This window comes from Malaclemys terrapin, chromosome 5 (assembly GCF_027887155.1).
Source record: "Malaclemys terrapin pileata isolate rMalTer1 chromosome 5, rMalTer1.hap1, whole genome shotgun sequence".
Taxonomy (NCBI): domain Eukaryota; kingdom Metazoa; phylum Chordata; order Testudines; family Emydidae; genus Malaclemys; species Malaclemys terrapin.
Window position 1 is genome coordinate 88,422,277 of NC_071509.1, and position 23,251 is coordinate 88,445,527.

The following is a 23,251-nucleotide window of genomic DNA, read 5'->3' on the forward strand; positions in this document are numbered from 1 at the left end:
GAATCTACATTGTGCAAAATTATGCATGCACTTTTTAATGCAGACTATTGTTCACTAAGCACTCAACCAAGATTTCTCAACCAATTTCCATTTGGCACGAGGTCAGCTGAAACCCAAGTAATCGTATATGGAAGGCAAGTGTAGCTTTCTGTTCACTTTAGCCAGTCTCTTAACACAGATCGGGACAAATATCAAGTATACTTTCCTTGCAAATTTCAGATGTATTAAAATAAGAGACTGAAAACATCCATTAATGGAAAATGTCCTATAGAGGTCATTTTCTTATTGGTGGGAAATCTTGTTGGACTATGTTAGACTGCATTGCTTAAACTACTATCCACTGTTGATATAGGAACAGCAGTTTATAGGACTATGATGGGAACACTGTGGTTGTTCTGTTCTCTCTTTGTAGGTAAGTTTTTCTGTAAGGCAGTGCAAAGGAAACCTTATATGTGACAGGTATGAACACACAGTTCTGGCTACACATCACGGGATCAAGGGGCAGGGGTGGATTGGGGGTGGTCCCCCAGTCTGAAGGTGTCTATAGTTAAAATATTAACTAATGCTTTAAAAAACCTGAATACAGCATGTACACCAAATTTATTGATACATTTACAAAAATTCATTTTTTGTTAACTCTTCAAGGAACATTTACATTTAAAACCATATTTGGCAATAATTGTCATATAATGTTTTGTACAAGTGACACCTTATGTAGCCAAGATTTGCTAAAATGAGCTCTTGTCCAGTGAAGTTCCATTCAGTGTGAAATCTGTAACAGTCTAATCATGTATAATCTGGGCAGTCCTGTTACAGTGAAAAGCACTTTTTATAAACATTTTTATGATATGCTGGAATTCTATAAAGATTGATTGGTGGTTGTTTTTTCATCCGTCGTAAAGGAATACATGTTGCCACAAGGATACATGTCTAGATTAGATCCACAACACATTTAAGAGTGTTTGCTCTCTCATTCCCCGTCATTCCAATTAAGTTGGTGAAAAATGTAACTTTAGTATTTTACAGGACATGGTAAAGCTGTTTCATCTAGGTGATGTCTATATTATAAAAATAAAATAAAATAAAATAATATAAATATGTAACATGAACCCAGTGCCCAATGTTAAATAAAATATATGATAAAAAGCAGACCTTCTAGGATGACTCGTTTTGAGATATGCTGATATAATTTAATTATTAAACACTTGAAACAATCTTGATATTAAGTTGCAATAACCAGATTTCTGCATCTATGCCAGATAAAGAAGTAAGTGCATAACATTCTGTAATAGAGATACATTGATGAAGGTGAAGGTTACAATCTTACAATGAATTGCCTATTTAGGAATGCATTAAGGAGTCTGGAAATATTATCTCATAGTGTAGTTTATTTCACCTTAAAAACTGTTATAACCAAATTTAATTAAATCCAGCAGTTTGTACAGTAATGTTTCAAAACTCCTCTCTTTATTGTTATAATCAGATAGCTACAGATGTAAAATTGCTGGGATGTCAAAGAATCCATTATGACATCATAAGAGTCCTTTGATGAAAATGTGGTTTAAGTGGAAACACTGTGTAAACTATTTCACATGAAGAAATATATTTCAAAAATTCCACTAGTTATGCAACCACACTTATGATGGGGTTTTGCGTGTGTTGTACATCTATACATCTGTGCTGATGTATTGATATATATATACACATGAAAAAAAATTATCTGCACATGTCTGGAAATTATAGTTAAATTAATAAAAGTAAATTGAATCACCGGTGTTTATAGCAGGATAACAGTCTTTTTAAAATGACAGGATTCAAAATAAATGCCCGTTGAAAACGTAGTATCCAAATAGTCCCAGAAACTATACAATGTAGCTGGTTAGATCCAGCAAATAGGATGTCATGTCTATAATCTGATCAAGAATACCTGCCCTTGTCACTCTTCGGATGTTTCTATCCACTTGTTCACACTGGGGGCCAAGATATCCTTTTTTACACAAGCACTTATTGGGTCTTACACAGACACCTCCATGTCGACATGCTGGATCACATTTTGCTGTGGGGGGAAAAAGTATTCTAATTCATGTTGAGAATCTTACTAAGAAATAGAAAAATCAAAGGCATGCACATGACATGAGAGCTACTTCGCGCCAGTGACTGTGATGATAAGAAAAAAAAATTAGAAGTATGGAGTATGAAGGAGTTAATGTCCCCAAAGACCAAACTGGTGCTAAAAAAAAGTTGCAGAATGGATGCCCAGAACTATAAATACTGTTTTCATGCTTCTAAGAGGACCTCACAAGTAATGGATTGTGAATATAAATAGCTATTTGATTTATGGCAAAATTTTCAAAAGTGTTTAATTGACTTAGGTTCCTCGGTCTCTTTTTAAAAAGCGAGTTAGGCACTTGGAAATCTAGGGTTCAGGGTTATAAAGGTATTTAGGCATTGTTCTCCCTGGCTTAGGTACCTAAATCTCATTTTCAAAAGTTACTTGGCACCTAAGTCCCATTGACTTTCAGTGAGACTTAGGCATCTATATCAGTTAGACATTACAATGTTGAGCAAAGCAACACCTAAATACTTTTAAAAAATCTGGCCCAAAGTCACTTTTAAAAATGGGACTTAAATTCCTAAGTCATTAGGTCCACATTTTAAAAGATATTTAGGTCTTGCAGTGCTCCTCATAGCAACACTTAACTGATTTAGGAGCTTAAATCTCTTTCTTAAAAGTGGGGATTTAGTCATTTAGCAGCTTAAATCCCATTGACAGTCAATCCCTAAATATCTTAAAAGATTTGGGCCTTAGGCACTTAGTGTCTCTTTAAAAGATCCCTGAAAATTTACCACTGCAATTCTTTATTACTCTGTTACTCAGAATTTCCAGATAATTTTTAACTGTAAATATTATATTGAGTTCTAACTAATTTTAGCCAAACCAACAATAAGTAACTGCAATTGTGTAACTTTTTTTAGCCCTTTGTTTGGGCTGGGCAGTATTATGATGAAAATATTCAGACGTTTTTTGTCATGATGATGCCACCCTGATGATATTTAATGATGTCTAAGACAAAATAGATGTATAAAAACTCAGGTCTCTTGGTTTTCATTAACAATTTCTATTTTTCACTATAAGCCCCTCTTAGAACCAGATTATTGACTCACAATTATTTACTTTTATTATTTAGAATATGTTAGTGGCACAAGGTCCCACCCAGGGATCTGAGCACCATTGCTAAGTGTAGTCTGACATGTAGAAAGAGAGAATCCTTGCTCTTTCCTAAGTTGCAAGTACTGGACTATATCAGATCATCCTACAGCCAACCTGCCAGAAGGGGAGGGATGATTAAGCACTCCATTAGATTCACATCGGAACTTCTTCCTGGAGCTCCCCTTGGGTAGGGAAAGTGGAAGGGGTACTGTCCAGAGTACAGACTTGCAGATTTTAGGGCTTCTGTGCAGAGGGTCTGCCCTTTTGTGCTGCTGTATGGGATTCTTTTCCCAGCTAGTGCTGTGCTGCCATCATCTGTCTTACTTGCTTTTTATTGTATACCCACATCCTTGTCTGAGCCATCATCAGCTCAGACATCAGCTCAGCTTTGGGATTAGGGTTTGTTCATTAACTTTTGCTTCCTTTGATGACACACCCAGAGCAAAGTACTGGGTCCCAGAAAAAAGTTGGAACATAGATTTAAAAAAAAAAAAGAAGGCTTGGCAACAATTTGATGGATTTAAGATATGTAAGTGTTTATAACCCAGAGAATTTTCCCAGTGGATTATAAACATTTTACAATTATCAGTTATATCGTGTGCTGAAATATTTATCAAATTCTCTTTAATCAAATTAACTAGAGTCACAGTATCTTATAGGGAAAAATAAAATAAAAATGCAAAGGCATTTTAAATAAAAGACCACATCAAACTGGCTGACTTTAAAGTATGCAAAGGAATAATTGTAGGGACAGATCCTGCAGCCCCTTCTCAGCAGGTAACTCTTATTTTAGTCAGTGGTAATTCTATGTGGGGGGAGACTGCAGGTTCAGGGATTTAGGACCAGATTTTTCAAGGTACTGTATTTAGTTGCCTAATTCCCTTTGATTTCAGTGAGAATAAGGCACCTAAATGTCTCTTGAAATCTGATTCCTGATTTATATTACTAGAATTTCCTTTGTATTTTACAACATGGTTGAAAGGTAAAATAGGAGTATATTGTAGTCTATAATGTTATTGCCGTTAATTAATGGAACTCTACATGCTCTACTTAAGGATCCCACATTGTAGCCTTAAATATTACATATTGTAGATCTTTCATCTGGTCTTCTACTTCACCCATCACCATGGTATCAAAGCGCCTGTTTGTTCTGTGCTTCTAGAAGCTACAGTAAATTTGCTTGATCAAAGATTTTATCTCAGCAAGTCATTAAAGGCAATTTTTGGGGTAGGTAATTGCTATTTTCATTCATTGCCATGAACCTAAATACTAACCAGTTCTGCAGAATTCTCCTTCCCAGCCTTGATTACAGCAGCATTTTCCCGTTGGAGTGCAGTGCCCATTCCGACAATGTCTTGAGCATTCAGATGTCAATATCTGTGCAGACTGAGCTGTTCTTTTGCATTCTTCAGGGACTAAAGGTCTGTAGAAAAATATACGAGCCAATTACTTATTTAAAAATCAGGGCCAAGGGGAGAGAATGCTTTCACACGTGAAATAAAAAAAACTTGCTTTTTTCTCTATTTCCTCTAAAGAAAGCTGTTTAAAATGGCCCACATAGAAAAGCGTTCCATTTTGTATAGAAAACATGAGAATACTGTAAGTGAAAACAAATCTCTTTTCACATAAAAGGATTATAAGAATACTGTCAGTTGAAATCTTTTAAAGACCTTATCATGAATCATATAATTCCTTTTCCTGCATTCAGACTGTCATTGTTGACAGTGAACATGGAATGCAAACTGTACTTTTTTCTTAATAAAGGCATGCTCCTTTTCTCATCGGTAACTGTCACAGTTTCAGGATAAAGTTGCCTGTATTCCCCCTCCATGGTCCTTCAAGGGTACCCACTTAGGGTTTGCGGATCCCAGTTATCACCTCTCTTGGGTGATGACTTCTTCTCTCTCTCTCCTCCCCAGCCGTTTTAAGGCTGCACAGCTCCCTGCCTTTCACTGTGATATTCCCAGCAAGCCAGTCTGCCTAAAGGCCAGCCCCTGTGCTTTGCTTTCTTCCCGAGGGCTATGATCACTGTAATGCCAGCAGTTACCACACAGCTCTTTCTAAACAAGCACATTTATTCTTAAGGTAAAAACTTTACATAGAACGCATATAAAACAATTCAAGTTCCTATGCACATGCTAAAAGCTTGCTAGAGGTCATCCATCAGTCTTACTGGGCCATAATAGGCCAAGTCTTTCCAACCCTTTCATAAGGGTTGGGGGCTCCTGGGACAGAAGGTCCTGTCCATCTGCTGGATCAGAAAGAAGGCCCTGAGTTAGTTGAAACACAGTCTTTTGATACCATAAGCCATTTCTTTGTCTATTGGTTTCTGGAAAAAGCAGTTTGAACTAGGATATGCAAGACTCCTACAGGGTTGGTACCTCGCGGGAGGTGTTTACAATCTGAGTGATTCACTCTAATCACCTCTCCCCTGTTCTGAGTTCCTAGAGGAGCTGTGGCAACTCTCTGTCTAGGAATTGCATACAGTCCCTGGCACGCAGTAATACATAAGCTATTAATACTCTTAACACAATATGGTCTCCAAAGATATTGCATCTGGTTGTACTATCTGTCACATATACCAATACAAGTTTTGCCAGATTGGGAGCAAGATTGGGTTCTAAGAGAATAGTCTTTTTCTCATAACCATCATTCAAAGAAGGATGACACATTTTATGTTCTTAGCAAAACACAGTACAATGCATCTTTGTATGCAGTGTTGATGGAGACGTGTCAGTCCCAGGATATTAGGGTGAAAAGTTGGGTGAGGTAATATCTTCTATTGGACCAATCTCTCTTCTGTTCTCTCACCAACAAAAGTTGGTCCAATAAATATTACCTCACCCACCTTCTCTCTAACGCATCGTTTCATACAAACTGTCTTCTAAGGTATTATTCAGAATTAAACAATATGTATTGAAACCACATATGAAGGTAGCACAGAACACCAATGCTATGAGAGATGAACTGCCTCCTGATGGAGCTCCCTGGTGGAGCTCAAGAATTTGATTTTATCTTAAAAGGCCCTAAATTATTTTGTAACTGTTTAGCTAAGAGGCTGCCTCTCTCCCTGGGTCTGTACTGCCACTACTGAGATCAGCAACAGTGCTTAAGTGAGCTAAACATCTGTACTGGAATTCACTTTCCATGCTTAGTCTGTTGAAGCCTGGTATTCTTTCGCATGCACTGCAGAGTTCGTGTCTCAGACCCATTTGGAGAAATTGGAGTCCATAAGAGGAGGAGCTGGAGGCTGAATGATGATTTAACTAGGGTCCCATAATATGGCAGGATTAATGATTTTCATTTTTGTGGGACTGTCTTTGATTTGGAACAATTGTATTTATTTAATATATATTTTACAAAGTATTTTATTGAACACTTTAAGTTTTTAATTATGTGGTTTAAATTTTAGGAGCTTCCTAGATTTCTGAATAGATACTTGACAAATCAAGACAATTTACACTTTAATAATAATGGGTGAGGAGCAGAGAAAAAGGTATAGGAAAGGGACAAAAGGGATTTTTGGACAGAACTTGAAAGAGATTAAGGGATTTTAGAAGATTCTCACCAACAGTGAGAATAAAATAATAGTTGTGTGGAGGGAAAGAGAAAGCTGCTGCTAGGCAAGTGTATGGAGTTGGAAGGGCAGTCGAGAGAAAGAAGGTAGGCTGGAGGGCTAAAAAAATTTAGAACAATTCTGAACTGGATGTTGAAATGAATCAAAAGGCAGTGAAGTTCAAGGATATTCAAGTAGGGAGAGACACCTAGAGAAAACTCCATAATATGGTGGAAAGAGGGAAGCATGTGGGGGGGAGAGGGCAGGGTCTATAGACTCATAGACTCATAGACTCTAAGGTCAGAAGGGACCATTATGATCATCTAGTCTGACCTCCCGCATGATGCGGGCCACAAAAGCTGACCCACCCACTCCTGGAAGAATTCTCTCCCTTAACTCAGCTGTTGAAGTACCCAAATCATGATTTAAAGACTTCAAATCGCTGAGAATCCTCCAGCAAGCGACCCCTGCCACATGCTGCGGAGGAAGGCGAAAAACCTCCAGGGCCTCTGCCAATCCACCCTGGAGGAAAATTCCTTCCCGACCCCAAATATGGCGATCAGCTGAACCCTGAGCATGCGAGCAAGATTCTCTAGCCAGACCCTCTGGAAGAAGTTCTCTGTAGTAACTTTTAATATCCCATCATTGACCATTGTTACTAATTACCAGCGATGGCACGTTATTGACCTATTGACTAAAATCACTTTATCCCATCAAACCATCCCCTCCATAAATTTATCAAGCTTAATCTTAAAGCCAGAGAGGTCTTTCGCCTCCACTGTTTCCCTCGGAAGGCTGTTCCAAAACTTGACCCCTCTGATGGTTAGAAACCTTCGTCTAATTTCAAGCCTAAACTTCCCAACGGCCAGTTTATATCCATTTGTTCTTGTGTCCACATTAGTACTGAGCTGAAATAGTTCCTCTCCCTCCCTGGTATTTATCCCTCTGATATATTTAAAGAGAGCAATCATATCCCCCCCTCAGCCTTCTTTTGGTTAAGGTAAACAAACTGAGCTCCTCGAGTCTCCTTTCATACGACAGATTTTCCATTCCTCGGATCATCCTAGTGGCCCTTCTCTGTATCCGTTCCAGTTTGATTTCATCCTTTTTAGACATCGGAGACCAGAACTGCACACAGTACTCCAAATGAGGTCTCACCAGTGCCTTGTATAACGGAACCAGCACCTCCTTATCCCTACTAGAAATACCTCGCCTAATGCATCCCAAGAACGCATTAGCTTTTTTCACAGCCACGTCACATTGCCGACTCATAGTCATCCTGCGATCAACCAGGACTCCGAGGTCCTTCTCCTCTTCCGTTACTTCCAACTGATGCGTCCACAGCTTATAACTAAAATTCTTGTTAGTCATCCCTAAATGCATAACCTTACACTTATCACTATTAAATTTCATCCTATTACTATTACTCCAGTTTACAAGGTCATCCAAATCTCCCTGCAGGATATCCCGATCCTTCTCCGAATTTGCAATACCTCCCAACTTTGTGTCATCTGCAAACTTTATCAGCCCACTCCTACATTTGGTTCCGAGGTCAGTAATGAATAGATTAAATAAAATCAGACCCAAAACCGAACCTTGAGGAACTCCACTGGTAACCTCCCTCCAACCTGACATTTGAGTGAGGAACAGCTGGATCTTTAGGAGGTGAGGGAATTGGAGGGAATACAAAGTTAGTGGTGGTTTTGGTAAGGGATGAGGAAGATGGTGGAGTCTGGTGAGGAATATCACATATACTACCAACTAAGGCAGAACATTTAAAAAGCAGGTTAGACAACACCTGTCAGGGATGGTCTAGATAATACTTATTCCTGCCATGAGTGCAGATGACCTCTCGAATTCCCTTCCAGTCCTATGATTCTATGATTTTTAAGGGAGCCTCTTATTAAAATTTTGGCATCACATAACTGTCATAGAAGCACAGTAGTTAAAGGCCCATTAATTCATCATATACATTGCCATGCCAGTCCAAGATTGCACACTTTTAGCTCACTATTACATGTCTAAAGCAATGGGGTTTCTATCACTTGTCCTTTTTTAGATGTTTTAGCTGAGATCCTATAGTACCAGCCTTTACAGGGTGCAAAGGTATATTTTACACAAAAATACTGAATATTTAAAGTTAAAGTGATAACTAAAGGTTATTTTATTACTCAGTAGGAAATTATATATACACAATATATATGCAATAATGGGATGTTAATGAATTTAATTAGGGCAGAGGTACCAAAGATATATACCTACAATAGCTGATGGTGTTTCAGCCTTTCTGTGTCTTTATTCTTTTCCTCTTCTTCCTGATTAACAGTATATCTTGTTGAAACCTTAAAATTCCACTGGTCCTGCTTTTCTGTGTCTCGTCTGTTCAGGAACTTGGTGTTATTCAATGGAAGTCACCCAGCAGGACTATGTGGACTTTTCTTCTAGGTGCTCAGATACTCCAGGCTAGAATCTCTCTGCCTCCTGTTTCTGTTGGCTTTTCTTTTAGCTAAGTGCCTGGTTTCTGATTTTTACCTGCAGAGAGCACTCTGAATGGAGGTATTTTATGTCATATATTATGACTCGTGCAGCCATTTTGCAACATCTAGCAACATCACTGCCGCATTCTACAACTTTCATTTGACACTCCAGATTTTTTTTGCCTTGTGCATTCATAATGAAATCAAACTTTGCTGTAGTTTTGATACCAGTGTAAATGGAGCGTATACCTTGAGGGATGTCGAGTTCAATTGACAGAAAGAATTTACTACTGAGCACCAATATTTCTTGAAGGATTCTGTATGTCATAGGTTTTATGTAATGTAATTTTTCTGCCAGCTTCCTGATAGAAGTATTTTAGATGCTCAATGGCACTCAATATTTACAAAAGCACAGAATATGTTCTGCACTAAAGAAATTACTGTAATGCTTTCTGCAGTAGCCATGGCCACCATATGTTCTTGTAGAAATATATTTTTCTACATGATTTTAATTCAAACAGCATGCAATTCAGGGAATCCATTATTTATTTATCACTCTGGCAACTAATAAGTCTTATAAGAACATAATATTCATCACACAATACATTAAAAAGTCCTACAGGATATAGATTCAGTGGAATCTTTTCCAGAGACAAAGCAAACCAAGCTGCAGAATTTTCTATTAATTATGCAGTTCAAGTATAGTTATTTATTATTTACTATTTATTAAATATGGTTTTAATTTTAATTTGGGAGTAACTGTAACTATAGATCTGCTCACATGTCATATGGCCTCAAACATCCATTTCATTGATATGTTTTGTTTATAAAATTCCATGCACAATCACAAGCATCTTGTGAAACATGTACATCTAAGCCACCACCTGTATAACGAATAGCATAATTTCATAGGAAATGCAGGCATGACTGTATGCATATAGACCCATATTATTGTCATATCCTTAATTTTTCAGTTGCCTCTGTGTTTTTAGTTTAAGTAATCAGCTTTAACATTGTATTAGTATCAATTTTTGCATTTTATTTCCTAATATTTTTCTTGAGAGAATTACTAAGAAACTTTCATTTGAATGTTTGATCTCTTATCATACATTCATGGTGTACCTTTGTGTTTATTTGAGCTATATTGTGACCCATGCTAAGAAACTTTCAGGTGCCTTAAAAGGAGTATGCACTCAATGGATTGGGACTAAGGCCTGGTCTACACTACGACTTTAATTCGGATTTATCAGCTTTAATTCGAATTAACCCTGTAACCGTCCACACAACGACGCCATTTAATTCGATGTAAAGGGCCCTTTAAATCGATTTCTGTACTCCACCCCAACGAGCGGAGTAGCGCCAAAATCGATTTTAGCAATTCGAATTAGGGTTAGTGTGGCCGCAATTCGATGGTATTGGCCTCCGGGAGCTATCCCACAGTGCATCATTGTGACCGCTCTGGACAGCAATCCGAACTCGGATGCACTGGCCAGGTAGACAGGAAAAGCCCCGCGAACATTTGAACTTCATTTCCTGTTTGTCCAGCGTGGAGAGCACAGGTGACCACAGATACCTCATCAGCACAGGTAACCATGCAGGCTGATAATCGAAAAAGAGCACCAGCATGGACCGTGAGGGAGGTACTGGATCTGATCGCTGTATGGGGAGAGGATTCAGTGCTTGCAGAACTTCGTTCTAAAAGACGAAATGCAAAAACTTTTGAAAAAATTTCCAAGGGCATGATGGAGAGAGGCCACAATAGGGACTCTGAGCAGTGCCGCGTGAAGGTCAAGGAGCTCAGACAAGCCTATCAAAAAACAAAGGAGGCAAACGGTCGCTCCGGGTCAGAGCCGCGGACATGCCGCTACTACGCCGAGCTGCATGCAATTCTAGGGGGGGCTGCCACCACTACCCCACCTTTGTTCGTGGATTCTGGGTCGGGGATAGTCTCGACGCCTGAGGATTCTGCCGATGGGGTAGAGGAGGAGGAGGAGGAGGATGAGCTTGCAGAGAGCACACAGCACTCCATTCTCCCCAACAGCCAGGATCTTTTTCTCACCCTGACTGAAATACCCTCCCAAGCCTCCCAAGCCAGTACCCAAGACTCTGACCCCATGGAAGGGACCTCAGGTGAGTTTACCTTTTAAAATATAAAACTTGTTTTAAAAGCAAACGGTTTTTAATGATTACTTTGCCTGACTTTGCATTCGCGGTCAGTTCAGCTACTGGAAAAGTCTGTAGCTACTGGAAAAGTCTGTTAACGTGTCTGGGGATGGAGCGGAAATCCTCCAGGGACATCTCCATGAAGCTCTCCTGGAGGTACTCCGAAAGCCTTGCCAGAAGGTTTCTGGGCAGTGCATCCTTATTCCCTCCTCCATGGTAGGACACTTGACCACGCCATGCTTGCAGCAAGTAATCTGGTATCATTGCCTGACAAAGCCTAGCAGCGTATGGTCCCGGGTGTTTGCTGGCATTCAAGCAACATCCGTTCTTTATCTTGTTGTGTAATCCTCAGGAGAGTGATATCACTCCTGGTAACCTGGTTGAAATACGGGAACTTAATTAAGGGGACAGAGGTGGCCGTTCCTACTGGGCTGTTTGCCTGTGGCGGAAAATAAATCCTTCCCTGCAGTTAGCCAAGCGCAGATGGGAAATTGGCCCTGAAGTTTTCCGCGTTTGGCTAGCAGGGTTCTTCCCTGTTACCAGCCACGCGGTGGGGGGAGGGTACCGTGATCATCCCAGAGAATTCATGGCGAGGGGGGGGGTCGGCGGCGGGGGGGGTAGTTTGGTGCCTGCAGGGATCTTCCCTGATACCAGCCATGCGGTGGGGGGAGGGGTACCGTGATCATCCCAGAGAATTCATGGCGGGGGGGGGGGGTTAGTTTGTTTTCTGGTGCTGCTGAATGTTAACAGAAAAACCGCAGCACTCTACTTGCCTGAAGGGGCCCAGACAAGCCCCCCCACACTGCCCCCCCCAACTGGCTGAGATTGGCCAGGCTTCTGCAGCACTCTACAGGCTATGCTTGGTATGTGGGAAAGGAGGGTGCAGAAGCTGTAAAACAATGGCTTACCATGGCCGCATGCAAGCCGAATTCTGTTGCCCAGACCTGTGATCTCTAGCAGCAAAGCCACAAGCACTCAGCATTAAGAGGCAAAATGCGACCTTGCACAGAAATCACATGTGCTATGTAATGTGAACAGTGTTGGTCACCGTGAAAGAGTATAAGCATTGTTCTGCAAAATGTAGCTTTTAAAACAATTCTCTCTTTTTTCCCCTCCCTACAGCAGCTGCAAATTCCTCAAGTCTCCCTCCTCCATCCCGAAGGTTATCACAGATAAGGCGTCGTAAGAAGAAGACGCGGGAGGACATGTTTTCTGAAATTATGCAATCCAGCAGGAGTGACAGAGCTCATCTGAATGAGTGGAAGGAAACAGTTTCAAAGTATAGGAAAGAAGTCAGTGAACGTGAGGAGAGGAGGGACCAACGTGAGGAGAGGAGGGACCAACGTGAGGAGAGGAGAGACGATCGAGATGAGAGATGGCGGCAGGAAGACCAGAGGATGAAGGATGCAACGCTGGGGCTGCTCCGGCGTCTGGTGGAGGTTCAGGAACGGCTGCTGGAAAACAGACTGCCGCTTCAGCCCCTGTTCCCCCCTCCCCCCTCCCCATGTTCCGTATCCTCCTCACCCAGACGTGTAAGAACGCGGGGGGGGAGGCTCCGTACACCTTCCCATTCCACCCCAGTAGACAGCCCAAGCAAAAGGCTGTCATTTTTTTAACCTTTTCTTTGTGGCTTTTTCCTTCCCAGCAATCCTCCTCCCAAATACCACCCGGGTTCCCTCCCTCTTTTTCTAATCTATTAATAAAGAATAAATGATTTTTAAATGATAGTGACTTTATTTGGTTTGAAAGAAAGCTGGGGGAAGGGGCAGGGTGGGTTCCTTACAGAAAATCAGTCAGTAAAGGGGGAGGGTTTTCATGAAGGAGAAACAAACAGATATTTCACACGGTAGCCTGGCCAGCCATGAAACTGGTTTTCAAAGCTTCTCTGATGCACAGCGCTTCATGGTGTGATCTTCTAATCGCCCTGGTGTCTGGCTGCGCGTAATCAGCAGCCAGGCGATTTGCCTCAGCCTCCCACCCCGCCATAAAGGTCTCCCCCTTACTTTCACAGAGATTGTGGAGCACACAGCAAGCAGAAATAACAATGGGGAGATTTCTTTGGCTGAGGTCAGAGCGAGTCAATAATGAACGCCAGCGACCTTTTAAACGGCCAAATGCACATTCTACCACCATTCTGCACTTGCTTAGCCTGTAGTTAAACAGCTCCTGACTCCTGTCCAGGCTGCCTGTGTATGGCTTCATAAGCCATGGCATTAAGGGGTAGGCTGGGTCCCCAAGAATAACTATGGGCATTTCAACATCCCCAACGGTTATTTTCTGGTCCGGAAAGTAAGTCCCTTGCTGCAGCCCTTTAAACAGAGTAGTGTTCCTGAAGACGCGAGCATCATGAACCCTTCCCGCCCAGCCCGCGTTGATGTTGGTGAAACGTCCCTTGTGATCCACAAGTGCTTGCAGCACCATTGAAAAGTACCCCTTGCGGTTTATGTACTCGGTGGCTTGGTGCTCCGGTGCCAAGATAGGGATATGGGTTCCGTCTATTGCCCCACCACAGTTAGGGAATCCCATTGCAGCAAAACCATCCACTATAGCCTGCACATTTCCCAGAGTCACTAACTTTCGTAGCAGCACCTGAGTGATTGCTTTGGCTACTTGCATCACAGCAGCCCCCACCGTAGATTTGCCCACTCCAAATTGATTCCCGACTGACCGGTAGCTGTCTGGCGTTGCAAGCTTCCACAGGGCTATCGCCACGCGCTTCTCAACTGTGAGGGCTGCTCTCATCTTGGTATTCTGGCGTTTCAGGGCAGGAGACAGCAAGTCACAAAGTTCCATGAAAGTGCCCTTACGCATGCGAAAGTTCCGCAGCCACTGGGAATCGTCCCAGACCTGCAACACTATGCGGTCCCACCAGTCTGTGCTTGTTTCCCTTGCCCAGAATCGGCGTTCCATGGATAGAATCTGCCCCATTAACAACATGATCTCCAAAGCACCGGGGCCTGTGGTTTCACTGAATTCTGTGTCCGTGTCCGTGTCCATGTCCTCATCATGCTTGTCGCTGCGCTGCCGCCGCCGCTGCCTCCTCGCCTCGTTTTTCTGGTCCTGGCTGAGCATAAACTCCACAAGAACGCGCGAGGTGTTTGCAATATTCATGAGTGCTGTCTTGACCTCAGCGGGCTCCATGCTTGCCGTGGTATGGAGTCTGCAGTGTTCACCCACCCAGGAAAAAAGGCGCGAAAATGGTTGTCTGCCGTCCGTTGCTTTCATGCAGGGAGGGAGGGAGGGAGAGAGTGAGGCTGTACCCAGAACCACCTGCGACGATGTTTTTTGTCCCATCAGGCACTGGGATCTTAACCCACAATCCCAATGGGCGCAGGAGACTGCGGGAACTATGGGATAGCTATGGAATTGCTACCCACAGTGCAACGGTGCAGAAATCGACGCTAGCCCCGGTACTTGGACGCACACCACCGAATTACTGTGCTAGTGTGGCCGCACTCATTTCGACTTTATACAACCTGTTTCTCAAATCCGAATTATCTAAATTCGGATTAATCCCGTAGTGTAGACATACCCTAAATGAGTGTTTGGCAGCTGAGTGAGGTGGATTTGTTAATCAAAATTTGGGCCATAAGGGGAGGAGATCCGAAAGTGGTGCCAGTGGTGGGGAAGGCATTTCCATACATGTCGCTCACTGGAAACTTGGTGAGTGGGTCTGGTCATCAGGGAAGAATTTAGCAGCTGGGGGTTGGTGGGATTCTCACTGAAAGAGTTTTATTTCTGAGACAACCATAGGCTTACTACTAAAATGGGTAAATTGATTATTGGAATGGGAGCCTGGATGGGACTGGTTGTATAGCAAAATTACTTAGATTAGTGAAGACTGTAAGGAACTCCCAAAGGATCTAAAAAGCTAGGTAAATGGGTAGCATGATGGCAAATGAAATTCAATGTTGGCAAATATAAGATAATGCAGGGTGGAAGAAATAACTTGAGCTCCTCATACACATTCTTGGGTTTTAAATTAGGAAAAAGAACATGGTAGTTTTTGGACAGCTCAATGAAAACTCTGCTGAATCAAAAACAAGTAATATGCTAGGATGCATAGGGAATGGGATGGAAAACAGTACTGAAATGTTAGTGTTCTATAAATCAGTGCTATGTCCTTATTCTGAATACTGACTTCTATCTAGTTGCCCTATCTAAAAAAATAAAATAAAAAGTAATAGTGTGGAGCCTGATGCTGAAAACTATTTCAAGGTCTGGAACAATATTCATGTGTGGAGAAAATGAAAAGATGAGGACTGTTTTGAGAGGGAACATAAGGGAACTATACAAAACGGGCCTGTACGGACAGGATAAATTGAGCACTCCCGTTGGCTGTTTCTCATAGTGTCAAAAGAAGGGGGATTCAAGGAAAAAAATTAAACTGGTAAAAGTAAATATTTTTTTGTACAATGTACAATTAGCCTAGTGGCAATCATTTCAACAGGGCTATCATTGAAGTCTGAGCTCAGTAGGATTTTAAACAAGGATTAGGTATTTATATGGACAATGGCAATCATAGTAATAAAATATAGTAGGATGCACTGAGTATCAGGTTGCAGTTTAATAAAGTCCCTTTTCTGAGTAGAAGTGCATTTTAAGGACTTAATATTAAACAAAAGCATAATCTGTGGTGGCAAGAAGAGAGGTGATAAAGGAAAATCTGCTAGTACACAGGCAGGGCCTAGGTAGAGAGACTTCCCATAGCCTCTTTATAATGTGCTTAATTTCAGATAGACACAGTGGGCCAAATTTTCCAAAGGTGTCTCAAAATTGTGTGCCTGAATGTCTGGCTTCCATGTATGAATGAATCATGTAAAAATGAAGATGTACTGAGTTATCTGAAAAATATTTTGAAGTAAAGATTGACCTTACAAACGATAGAAACTGAACCCAGAACTTTTATTTGTGAAAATATTCATGAATTTTTTTTTTTTTATTTAATCAAACAGCTTGATCTATGTTAGCACTGGTAGGTAAGTTCTGTCTTCTTAGTATTCTACTAATGTGGTGGAAATCATGTATTTTATATCAGCTTAAGCCTGTTTGATCACTTACGCAATTTCACATATTTCTCTCTGCTGTTGGCACTTGTGAATAAAACTCTGATTTTTTATTCTAATATTAATTATCAATAAGCTGTACTTGTAACGCTTCATCAATATTGATTACATCACTAGTTACTTGGGCTGGAGTGGAAGGGAAGATGGCAAAATTCGAGTTGGCAAAGAGCCCAGTGACCAGATTGATTAAAAAGGCAGGTGAAACAAAACCCTCTGATGATTGTTGAATTGTATATGAAAAATCTTACTAATACTCCTTATGTATATTATGGTAGAGCCCAAAAGCATTCCTCAAGATCAGAGCACTGCTAAATGTGTACATAAAGCGAGAGTTCCTGCCCCACAGAACTTACAATTTATGATTCTCAGATCTTTAAGGGCAGAATGTTTTCAGGCACAGAACAATTGTTTTGAACTGGATCCCACAAAGGTAAAATTACTCCTGAATCTGACTGACTGATCATGCCAACACTTAAGCATGTTGTAATTTTGCTTGCATGGATAGTTCTTCTGTGTCTCCTGACATAGAACATGGAGGATGGGGCAGATGTGGAGAATAGATGGGGCTCCATAAAGTTATTGACCTACTGTCCCTTCTTGGACTCAGGACCAGATTAAGGTCAGTGACTTCATGTATGTATCACCTACATCTCCACAATCTCCAAGTTGCAGGACATGGCAGCTTTAGCCATAGAGTTGCTCACTAGCCACATGATGTTCTGTGGGAAAGAGTCTTTCACTCCTCCCGTTAATCCCTATAAAACACTTAAGTGCACAGCTCAGTAACCTGATTGTGTGTAGGATTTGGCCCCTAGGAAGTCAACCAAAAAAGCTGCTGCTAATTATTATGTAACTAGAATTGTTCAAACTCTATATCTTAAAGAGCTATTCATATAAACAGTACAATATTAGATATCTTGCTTGTTAAAGTATACATTCATGAATCTGTGTAATCATTGTAGATATATGGAGCATAGAATAAAAGCTGCATTTGGTCTCGGGGTTCTCATTGTCTTATAAAGGTCTGACATACTCAGCAAATTGAGACATCGGGATAGTAAAATAATTTACATATGCATTACTGTACTAGGAATAGAAGAGTAACCTCTGTTATTATTTAATGCGAGTTAAGGAATACAAATATAAGCCATGTTTTAATAAATTAAAATTCACATTAAAATCTTTCATTTCATGGCATCTTTAATAAATCTCTTGATAGTTCCACCACATGCAGAATGTGAGTGACTTAATTGCAATGTGTGTTGCTATTCTATTCAGGCACACATGGAGCAATCCAATTTAGGAGGCAAAATTCAGCTTTCATGTAATTCCACTGAAGTGAATGCAGTGCCATCAAGACTGAATTTGGCACAATATTTTTAAAATGCTTGGTGAGTAAAACAAACAAAAGATTCATCTCTGTTTGTTGTAGGAATAGGGAAATCCTGACTCTGATGTCAAAGGGTTTCACTGCTATGTGGATAGGAGAATATTTCACTTCCCCAAAATATTAGATTTAGTTATTAAAATGATGGACAAACACACATTAATGCAAAAAGTATCCTAACTTTGCTTTTTTTTCTAGGGCAAATTACAAGTGAAAATAAGTTTGTTTCATTATAATTTACTACTTGTCACAGAATAAATATTGCATCTCTTCAGGTACAGTTTCTAAAATAAAAATATACCTTAAGTACTGGGAGACATGCCAGAAGCTCGTTACTTGTCTCTAGATTTACTACATGGGAATAATGTGGAAAAAAACCTCACTGTTCTTAGATTTAAACTCAGCAACCTATAAAATTTATTCTTATATGGTATACTCGTTCATGACCTCTAGTCTTAAGAAATTCTGTCATGTTTGAAAACTAGTCCCTAGTGGAGCCTGTATCAATGTTAATAGCTAAGAGGTCAATGCAACTGCTAAACAGTTTGTATTACTGTCAGGGTGGTCATGAAAACAACACCTGCTGCATGAGCACTTGGCAGCTGGGTCAACAGGCACTGTGGGAATTTATCAATTTAGGGGGCCACTTGCATAACACTTCGACTGATGAATTGGCAAAGACTGGCTTACTGGACTAAAGCTGCTCTATTATGTATGACTTTCTTTGGGATGGCAGAGGAATTGGCTTCCTGCAGGCTTCAGAAAATAGTCAAAAGATAAACTGAACTGTTTTTTTCTTATAAAGTGATAAAAAGTGAAAGCTCCTTAATACCCAATGTTAGAAACAGTAAGAAAATGAAAACAAAACCGTTACAGTCAGTGGATTGTGCTGTGATTAAAAAAAAAACCCTCAGTTTTTCCATAGTGGTTACAAAGGACTTTTTGTGGTGTACTTCTGTAAAGTGAAACTCTCTAGGCTGGTATTTACTAAGAGCTTTAATTTCTCTTTAGTGTCTCTTATGGGAATAGTAACTGCATGTGGCTAGGTAAATGAGATAAGAATTTTGCATTCTAAGACTAAACTAAATATAATTAGACATTAATTCTGACTTTCCATTCTCTTAAATGACTTAGAGGGATAGTAACTTTTTGGATAGAAGGAGATTGTATGGCCCACCTGGTTGGGTTCACCAATAAAATGGCTCATTTTGTTGACAGCTTTAATAAGTGCTTTCAGAGTATATGTCTGAACTATCAAACGTGGACTTTTTGTTTGGAGAATGGGTCTAATACTGTATTTCTCTTCTCATCTCTCATTAACCAAAATCTTCATGAATGCTACATTTAAATATTATTTTTACATTTTTCTGAAAATGGCAAATGCCTGACATATGAGACAGTTGTATTAAAAGATATAACAGCTGAAGTTCTTTGGAACAGCTAAGGAAAAGCTCTTAGCTTCAAATCACCTGAATGACATAAAGCGCCCCAGACACAAGCCTTTGTTTGCAATAAATTCATTTGTAAATATTCTTTTGATATCATAAATCCCAGAAGAGTGTCAAAAAAGAATGCTAAACTGAATGGAACATGTTTGTAGGGTTAAGCAAGTTTGGAGCTCAGTCCAACTCAAAACAACTCCTGCTTGGCCCAAAAATGCTTTGCAGACATGTTGTAGTCCAGGACTGTGAAGCCTAATCATAATGTATGGGGAAGTGTTCTTCCTTGAAAGTCCATGGAGCACCTGATTAGGTATTAGATATTGCCCTCTTTTTCAAAAATAAACAGGGACTAAGGAATTGCTATACTAGATCAGAACAGTTGTCTGTCTAGTTGAATCATGTATCAGACTGTGGCGAATACTGGATGATTCAGAGGAAGGAATGGATTTCCTTAAATGGATTTCCATACTTATGTCTGGCGAGTTTCTTTCTAACCCAAGGCAATGTTTGATTTAGGTCCTGAAGCATAAGAACTTAAGGTTTTGTCGGCACTAGCACTTTTGTCGGCAAAACTTTTGTCAGGCAGGGATGTGAAAAAAATAGTCCCCTGACCAATATAAGTTTCACCAGCAAAAGTACCGGTGTGGACAGCACTATATTGGCGGGAGACTTTGACTGATGAATTGGCAAAGACTGGCTTTCTACGCAGGAGACCTTATAGCAGCTCAGCTGCAGGGGTACAGCTCTGCCGCTGTAAGGTCCATAGTGTAGACATAGTCTAAGAGTTGTTTTCTCTCTCCCTCTCTTTGTGGGGGGAGGAGGGATGGGCAGGCAGTATCCATAACTAGCGTAGTGATGATGATGATACCTACAAAAAAATTGACAATGATTGGGGTGAGATCACTGCCATTCTTGCTGACCAATATTGCCTCATAGTTTGTCTCCTTCTGTTGTCACTTGTCTTCTACTTAGATTATAAACTCTTTGGGGCGGAGTGTTTTTTGTTCTGTGTTTGTACAGCGCCTAGCACAACGGGGTCCTGGTCCATGACTATGATAATAAAAATAATGTTATCTCTATACATGTTTGTTTGCTCTTTTGAATCCTGCTCTGTGCCTCAACAATATCTTTGGAAGTGGGTTCTATAGGTTAATTATGCATTGTGTAAAATAAACAAAAGTCCTTTTATCAGTTGTAAATGTATTGCCTTTCAGTTTATTTTAATTGACTGTCTCTTGGTTATTGTAATATGAGGGCAAAGGGCAGTGCCCAAATGACCTACCACAAACCATTCTTTATTTTATATTTCTCAATATTTCACCTTTTATTAATCTTGTATCCACATCAAATAGTGGGTTTTTTACATCCTCTCTTTGTATGTGGAAGTCTTTCCATATGTCTGACCGTTTTCATTGCCCTTCTAGCATAGCCACTCATCACAATGGTTTCAGAGCACTTTCCACAATTTAACGTATTAATTTTTAATTGTTAATTATTATTTTATTAGTAGTAGTAGTAGTATTGTGGTAGTGCCTATGAGTCTCTGTGATGGATTAGGACCACATAGTACTAGATGTTGTACAAGCACAGAACATGTTTAAAGATGTTTTAATTCAACTGTCCATAATGATGTCTACTTCTTCCCTTGAATTAGTTAATTTGAAACCATCAACATGTGAACATACTTCAAATGATTCCTTCCAATGTGTTTTATCTAGCACTTGTCATTTGCCATTGTGCTGACCAAGCACTACTTTCTGAGGTCCCTCCGGAATTTCTCCTTATTTTCTCTGTTGTTGATTAACCTAAATAACTTTGTCCTCCAGAAATGTTGCCACTTGGCTGTTGACTCCTTTTCCCAGATAATAAATAAACAATGCAGCTTTACTATGGATCTTTGGGACATCCCACCACTGACTTCTGTTCATACTGAAAATGTATGCATTTATTCCTACGCCTTATTTTCTATCTTTTCATCAAGTCGTAATCCATGACAACACTTAACTTCTCATATCATGGCAACATATTTTCCTTAATACCCTCTAATTCTAATAGGTTAGAGAGGCATAGTTTTCTTTTCTAGGAAATTCTGTCTTTAATTACTGTTTTAACTAATATATCTGATGCTGAAGTTTTACTTTTCTGTAAATGCTAGGATCATTCTCCTCTTCCTGTAAGCATGAAGAAAGCACAACATTAGCTATGATACCTTCCGGTTGCTGATATTAGTGACAAGTAAATCTTTGGATCCAATTATCTCTTGACAAGTGCCATTTTAATAAGATTTTTTTAAAATTGCCTGTCTCCTTCCTTTTTGTATGGGTGCAGATATGCCTGACTCTGATATGGTATACATCCATACTGATAAGTAATATTGACTTACTGTCATTTCAAAGCAGAATAGATCACAGTGGACTAGGAACTTTTAGGGTACTGTAGTACAAGTCACACAGACAGTTAATGTGCAGCATGCTAGCACTGAAGATTTTCACCCAGCGTATCACATGCTAACCGTTCATCTAAACAAGCCTAATTATGATTGTGTGCCTATTTTTATATATCTTCTTTCTCTAAAATCCTAATATCTTATTGGATGCCCCAGCCTCAACCCATCCTTCTTCTAGCAGAGCTGGAATTACTGACCTTTTCTTTCCTATTAGATACCTAGTGTATCTTCTGATATTGACATCTTCACCAGGAGATTCTGCCCAACTGGTGTGCAGCTCAGCATCTGTCAGTTTTCTTCTGATTAGAAGTTTAATTTTACCCGTCTTTATTTTCCTTGCCAGCAGTCTGGTTCCATTTTAATGATCTCTTCCATATTAGTCTCTCCCTTCCCTAGTGCCTACAATGTGACCATCTCCTCTGTACACATAATCTCATTTGTACAATGAGCTGCTGTAGTTCCCCCTGTCTAGCACATGGAACCAGAGGCATGCGAGAGAAAGATACCATAGAGACCTGGACTTAAGCCTTCCTAATAATCCAACTTTGACTTCTGGAACTAATCTTGTACACCTCCTTGTGTCATTTATACCAGTATATGCCACTGCCACAGGCTCCTCCTCATCCTTCTAGAAGTTTGTCTAGATGTGTCAGGAAATCTGCACAACACTGCGTGCCTAGCAGGCAACTCTCCAAATGGTTCTCATTGTCTCCGCATACCCAGCTAACAATATTTGACAATAGAATCCTCGATACTCATTGCATGTCTCTTTGCTGTGTTCCCCAGTCTGTGAGGGTTACCTACTCAGTCTTTTCTATCAGAAATAGAGAGTTGACTGTCTATTGCACTTGCAGCCTTTTCCCTTGTAACACTAATTTTGTAAGCTGAAGGATTGTGGCTTCAGGTTCTTTCTGCCTGAAGTGGCCTCTGCCTAGCAAGTTTGCTATGTTGCCATCCCAGCACAAGCTTACGTCTTCTGCACAGACACACAATCACCAAACCTCACTCAGGACTCACTAACTTCAACCAGAATAGACCACTTCAAATAGATCAGATAGAATAACTACACTCTCAGGTCCTGTTACAGTAAGTTGAATTATCTGATACCTTAATTCTGAATGAACCATCTCTGATTTCACTCAGCCTGACTGCCATGTAAGACAATCATACTCTAGAAAGTGAGGTCAGAAGACTCCATTGGATATGTTGCTGGATTTTCTCCACACATCCTAATGCGAGGGTGATTTCTTCTGCTGTTGACTAAACAATCAATTGTGGAAGAATTTTAAAGAGACCACATGGCTTGAGGTTTTGAAGTGGGGCTTTGCAATGGTTGATACTGTAAATTTGTTTGTGAGGTCACAGTGGTGGGGAAAAATTTTATTTGCCAGATGGGTTGGTTATATAATGACTTCCAATTATGGTGAGCAGAGATAAAACCTCAGATCTCCTCCATATTCAAACTCTGAGCCTCTACCAGTTGGGCTAAAAGAGTAACTTCAT

General features: G+C 40.3%; 2 protein-coding genes across 4 annotated transcripts in view; one reads left to right on the forward strand and one right to left on the reverse strand.

Annotated features, from left to right (window-relative positions):
- Window positions 1–577: 577 nt before the first annotated feature.
- HHIP (hedgehog interacting protein) overlaps window positions 578–23,251 on the reverse strand; it is a 99,978-nt gene continuing 77,304 nt past the window's right edge. The window contains exons 12-14 of one of the 3 annotated variants that reach the window (XM_054030881.1): window positions 4,486–4,634; window positions 1,932–2,056; window positions 578–1,058 (exon numbers count right to left, since the gene is read on the reverse strand). In XM_054030881.1, the coding sequence (XP_053886856.1) occupies window positions 1,044–1,058; window positions 1,932–2,056; window positions 4,486–4,634 (289 nt within the window). In that variant the 3' untranslated portion in view covers window positions 578–1,043. Of the gene's footprint in view, window positions 1,059–1,368; window positions 2,057–4,485; window positions 4,635–23,251 lie in introns of those variants that run through there. The other 2 variants (XM_054030880.1, XM_054030879.1) reach the window with 2 other exon arrangements.
- LOC128838580 (histone-lysine N-methyltransferase 2B-like) lies at window positions 11,337–13,071 on the forward strand. Its single transcript, XM_054030882.1, has 2 exons — window positions 11,337–11,374; window positions 12,530–13,071. The coding sequence occupies exons 1-2, from the start codon at window positions 11,359–11,361 to the stop codon at window positions 13,021–13,023; spliced, it is 510 nt and encodes a 169-aa protein (XP_053886857.1). The 5' UTR covers window positions 11,337–11,358; the 3' UTR covers window positions 13,024–13,071.